The sequence below is a fragment of the Trachurus japonicus genome, chromosome 16, assembly GCF_045865225.1.
Source record: "Trachurus japonicus isolate A0001 chromosome 16, Traja_1.0".
Lineage (NCBI taxonomy): Eukaryota > Metazoa > Chordata > Actinopteri > Carangiformes > Carangidae > Trachurus > Trachurus japonicus.
The window spans coordinates 34,895,444-34,901,443 of record NC_140922.1 but is presented as its reverse complement, the minus strand read 5'-3'; the positions used below and the strand labels follow the sequence as shown (position 1 = coordinate 34,901,443).

Sequence of the window (6,000 nt, the reverse complement as noted above, 5' to 3'; positions counted from 1 at the left end):
ACCCAAAATTGAAATTTCACTCATTATCTACTCACCCTCATGTGGACTAAGGGCTGGGAGAAGTTTCAGAGTCCTCCGTGGCTTCTCTGAGTTACAGCGGGGCTCCGTGCAGCACTGCATGTCCATATGACGGTTGCGAACGGAGCTCACTTTTCTTCGTCCAAAAAGACACACCAAAAAACATCCAAATACCTCCATGCTGCTCGTCTGTAATGTCCCTCTTGTATTGAAGCCCCAACATGAGAAATTGTTCCGAAAAAAATTAAATAAGTCTATATTTTAAGCTTGTTTGTAGCGGAAGCTCCCAGTGTTGCTCTGCCGGAATCTCGCGCGATTTGCGGAGCCGTGAACTGGTTGTCAATGCAAATCGCGCAAGATTTGGACAGACGGCTGGGAACTTCCTCTACAAACAAGCTTAAAATATAGACTTATTTAAGTCTATTATCCCTTTAAATCCCTTGTTTTTCCCATCAAAGATCAATAATCAATAACCCATCTTTACTTTTATCCCAGTTGGATTGGATCAGTCTGATCCAGAAACAAACTTTTCTAGATGACCAGATCCAGATAAAGAGTGTTTTTAAATGTGACTGTGTATCATACTGTACTGAAGGATAGCCCATGCTGCTAACAGCAGAATGGGATGTTTGTGTTGTTTTCTGTGCTGTTGTTTGTTTCTTCAATGTCTTTTAAACAGCCAGATGTGATCTGAGCCACAGCAAATTCATACAATAAAGCAAATACAGTACATTAGTCTAGTCAAATACACTGTGAATATTTTTTTCATGTGATTCAAACTTCAAAATTGAAACTTAAAATATCCAGTAGTTGGGGAAAAGTTCCTAATTTGTGGAATAATCAAAAGTTTACTTTATTTACTATATCACTATACTGGTTTAAAGATTAGGTGCAAAACATAAATTAATTATAAATGTTGTTATTTGACCAGTTTGAATTGAATTTAAATCACATTTTGTTCCTGAATCCATCAAACTGCCGGAATCAGAATAATCCTGATGTTCTGAACAAGGGTTCCAGATTAAAACTAAAACTGGATTATATGATCTAATCTGATCTCAGAATCTGTTTTTTTGGTTTTGAAACAACCCATTTTCCAGATTATTTAGATACTTTTGAACAACTGGGCCCAGATGTTTCCAGCTGCAGCCTGCAGTACTCCCTGTCTGCCACAAGGTGGCGCCACATCACCTGATTATAAGTCTGGTGATGTGGTACAGTAAAGTACATTTACTGTGAGTGGTTCACACCTTTATCAATGTATTGACCAGAAGAGTCAATTTTGTTGGAAACAATCTTTTAATTTGAATTATTCATAGCTTCAGTTTGATTGGCTGTTTGTTGGTTTAGACAGAATCTATAAACTAAATAATCAATACAGAGGTTTGATCCACAATACTCTGATCATATTGATGCAGTTTCCTGTTATAATGTTTAAATATTGTAAGATGAAAGATAATAATGAAAATGAATACTGAATACAACTATTAGAAAGTCGTCCAAACCTTTAACAATTTACAACAAATTTGTTTTAAAATAAAGTGTGTGTTTGTCCAGAGACCAGCAGGGGGCGGCAGCAGCGTTAACGAGGCTGTTGGTCAATACAACAGTGACAGAAGTTACTGCAGGTTTTATTTTCAGGTGTGTGTGTGGACGTGTGGACAGGAAGCTGCTGGCTGAGCCGAGGACGTCCTGGACCTGGACTCCACCTGAAGTTACGTCCTGACGCCTCACACAGTTTACACCAGTCTCACCTGTTTGTTTGTTTTTTACATCAGCTTCTGTTTCCTCCTGTTACAGGTGCAGCAGCACGTGAGGTCACCTGACCTTTAACACCTGTAACAGCTGTTTGAGACCACAAGGCCCCATCAGGACTGAGGACCGGTACTGTCCTGGTTCTGACCCGGTTCTGACCTGGTTCTAGTTGCTACAGTGACTGATACAAAGAGCAGTGAGGCGTTTATGGTTCTACAGAGATTCTCTTGGTCTCAGGTGCATTCTAACAGGTGTGTTCTGTCCTGACATTTTGAGGACCATTCCAATGAATTTCCTATGGGACAAAAAAATCTGAAAAAGTTTAATATTTGAAAAAAATATTGTTTAATGTCCAGAAGAAGCTGCACAATTTGATGTTTTAATTGTTGAAGTAGCAGAAAGTATACAGGACTAGTCGGACTGCAAAAAATGCCGGAAGATGTGAGAATTACTAGAAAGAGCATTTCTATAAGGAAAATGCGTGTGAATGCTGAAAGCCATAGCTGAAGCCATGCTGAATTAGCAGAAGAAATTGACAAATACCCCTTTCCCACTGGTCAAAAAACCCGCTAACAATCGGCTTTTGGTGGCAGTGGGAAAGGCACACCAAGCACGACTCGGCAAGCGACGTGGGTTAAAATCGGCTTTAATCGGCTCGGCTCCGATCGGCTTGCAGTGGGAACGCCAGACCCGGGTCAACCCGCTAATTTACGTGATGACGCTGAGCGTTATGTGCCGCCACGTCATCGTGACGACACCTGACCGATACCCAGTCCCCAACATTCAGGATTTTTCAGCACACCTGGCTGGTATGGTGATTTTTTCTAAAGTGGACCTTGTCCGGGGCTATCATCAGGTGCCTGTACACTCACTGGACATTCCCAAAACAGCAGTAATCACCCCATTTGGTCTTTTGAGTTTTTGAGGATGCTTTTCGGCCTTAAAAACTCCTCTTTTCAACGTCTCATGGACTCTGTGTTACGTGACCTGCCTTTTCTTTTTGTGTACCTGGACGACATCCTGGTGGCGAGCGCGGAATAATTATCAACCCCGCCAAATGCCAATTTGGGCTCTCCACCATTGATTTCCTGGGGCACAGAGTCACCAAAGACAGGGCGGTCCCGCTCCCATCAAAGGTGGAGGCGGTCACACATTTTCCACGCCCGCTCACTGTCAAGGCTCTGCAAGAGTTCCTCGGCATGGTAAACTTTTACTTTTACTTTTACCTCAACACATGCGACTATTGTACAAGGCCTTGAAAGGTAGCCCCACACACGCTGTGGACTGGACTGAGGAGAGAGAAAAAGCCTTTGCTGACACCAAGGCCGCCCTGGCCAACGCCAGCATGCTGGCAGGAGCAGTCCATATTGGCTTCGATTACAGCCGCATGGCAGCAGACCAAACCACAGACCAGGATGTGCAGCTCCTGAGGACCTCGACTAAAGGTTTGAAAATAGAAGACGTGGTTTTTGGTGACGCCGGCACCACGCTCCTGTGTGGTTTCACAGATCAATGAAGGCTGCTCTTCGCGCTAGCCTCAAAGACTGCAACTGGGTCGACAAGCTGCCCTGGGTAATGCTGGGCATCAGGACCGCACCAAAGGAAGACCTACAGTCCTCTTCCGCGGAGCTGGTTTATGGCCAGCCGCTGCGGATTCCAGGGGATTTTGTCCCCAACACCACCGTACCTTGGTCAACAACTCTACAGCAGGACACGCTGCTGGACAATGCGAGGCTTTTTGCACCTGGTCCTACCTCACACCACGGCCTACCTCAGTCAAAAGTCCCCGCTGGGCTTCAAACGGCTGAATATGTCTTTATTTTTATTTTTTTCTCTCATATGGTGAATTCTGGGGGGACTGAATGGACTTACATAATTCACCCTTGCACTTTGTAGTTCTATACACTTATATCTTAATCTGCAAGACTGTCTGAAAGACATTAGATCCTGGATGTCCTCTAACTTCTTGCTACTGAATTCAGATAAAACTGAGGTCATCGTGTTTGGACCTAAACATCTCAGGGACACGTTCTCCAATCAGATCGCTACTCTAGATGGCATCACCCTGACCCCGAGTACAACCGCGAGGAACCTTGGAGTCATTTTTGACCAGGACCTTTCCTTTAACTCCCACATAAAGCACGTGACTAGTGTTGTCACGATACCAACATTTTGGTACCGGTATCGGTACCAAAATGTTTTTCGATACTTTTCGATACTTTTCGGTACTTTTCCAAATAAAAAGAGAACACAAAAAATGTCATTATTGACTTTATTTTAATAGAAAATCTTAGAACTATAACATATGCATCAGGACTGAACTCTTCCTAAATTAAATCATTAGTGGTCTGTTTAAAAATGATTATCAACTGCGTTATTTGAGGTCTGAAAACACTGCATCTTTTTTTGTTATTTTGACCAGTTGTAATTTTTGGGAGAAATTGTTCTCAGTAGTTTATAGAATGAAACACAAACGTTCATTTTACACAAACACACACCTATTGTTTCCCATATGCAGCGCCACAGAATCAAGACCAAGCCCCCCCCCACCCCCCCCATCAACGCAATATCGCTCCATTAATTCATCTCCGCGTAGCGCTGTTCACTCACTCACTCACAGAGAGAGGGAGAGAGAGAGAGAGAGAGAGAGAGACACACAGAGACAGAGAGCATGCCAGTGGTGATCCGCGGTAAAAACGGACTTATCAACCAGCTGTTTGCATTAATTAACGAGTCTGTGGCGGCCCGTCTCTCTCGCGCGCGGCGCGCACACACACACAGATACACACATAAACACAGGCACATGGACAGGTGGCGCTGTAACGGTAATAAAAAAAAAAGCACCTTGCTTCGTTTGTGACTCGCTCACTCGCTCGCCTCGGCTCAAATTACAATGCGGCGACTTCACGGGGCGACGTCACCGCTGCCGGCGGCGCAAAATGAAAGTACCGGTCCCATCTAAGCGCAGTATGGTACCGTTTTAAATGCGTCAGTACCCCGGTACCACTCTAGTACCGGTATACCGAACAACCCTACACGTGACTAGGACCGCCTTCTTCCATCTGCGCAGTATCACTAAGATTAGGAATATCCTCCCCCAGAGTGATGCTGAGAAACTAGTACATGCATTTATCACTTCTAGGCTAGACTACTGCAACTCTCTCCTGTCAGGATGTCCGAAAAACTCTCTAAAGAGTCTCCAGCTGGTCCAGAATGCCGCAGCGAGGGTTTTGACAGGAGTTAGGAAGAGAGAGCACATCTCTCCCACCTTAGCTTCTCTCCACTGGCTTCCTGTAGGATTTAGAATAGACTTCAAAATCCTTCTGCTGACTTATAAGGCTCTTAATGATAAAGCTCCGTCCTATCTGAAAGAACTAATCATTCCTTACTGTCCTACCAGAGCACTCCGCTCCCAGAATGCAGGTCTGTTAGTGACTCCCAGTATCTCTAAAAACAGACTGGGAGGTAGAGCCTTCAGTTACCGGGCTCCTTTACTGTGGAACCAGCTCTCTCCATGGGTCAAAGAGGCAGACACTCTAACTACATTTAAGTCTAGACTTAAGACCTTCCTTTATGACAGGGCTTTTAGTTAGGGCTGGTTCAGGTAGCTCTGAACCATTTTATAGCTACGCTGCTATAGGCTTAGACTGCTGGGGACACATCTGGTTACACAGAGCCCTCTCCTCCTCTCCTCTCCTCTCCTCTTCTCCCCTCCCCTCTCCTCTCCTCTCCTCTCCTCTCCTCAGTATATTTTTGAACTGTCATTTTCTGTTGTACTTTGTAGTTTGGCCTTGGTGTCTCGCACTCTCTCTGTGTTTCCACAGATCCACCGGAGCTCCATCTCTCTGCACCAGCCGCCGCCTGCATCGCCCCCCCCTCCCTCCCCTTCCCCTGCTGTTAGACCGGCCTCCCCTTCCTTCCCATGGACCAGTCTGCCACCCAGCCCTCCCATCGAGCTGGCCAGCTCTCCCTGCCCCCCCCCCACCCCCCCCCCCCCCCCCCGCCCCCTCCCCTCACCAGAGACTGCCTTCATCAACTCCTGCTAACATTTCCATATTTCGCACATTCTGTGACAAACTGTAAACTGTTTTCTTGTCTGTAACAACATCTATTGCACGTCTGTCCGTCCTGGGTGAGGGATCCCTCCTCTGTTGCTCACCCTGAGGTTTCTCCGACTTTTCCCTGTTAAAAGGGTTTTCCATGGAGTTTTTCCTCAGTGGATGTGAG

The 6,000-nt window shown here is 45.4% G+C and overlaps 1 protein-coding gene across 1 annotated transcript in view; it reads left to right on the top strand.

The window, feature by feature from the left end:
• The first annotated feature begins 3,007 nt into the window (after positions 1 to 3,007).
• The window catches only part of LOC146972757 (collagen alpha-6(VI) chain-like), a 42,494-nt gene continuing 39,501 nt past the window's right edge, over positions 3,008 to 6,000 (top strand). The window contains exon 1 of the mRNA XM_085803246.1: positions 3,008 to 3,218. Within this exon, the coding sequence (XP_085659372.1) occupies positions 3,008 to 3,218 (211 nt within the window). The remainder of the gene's footprint in view (positions 3,219 to 6,000) is intronic.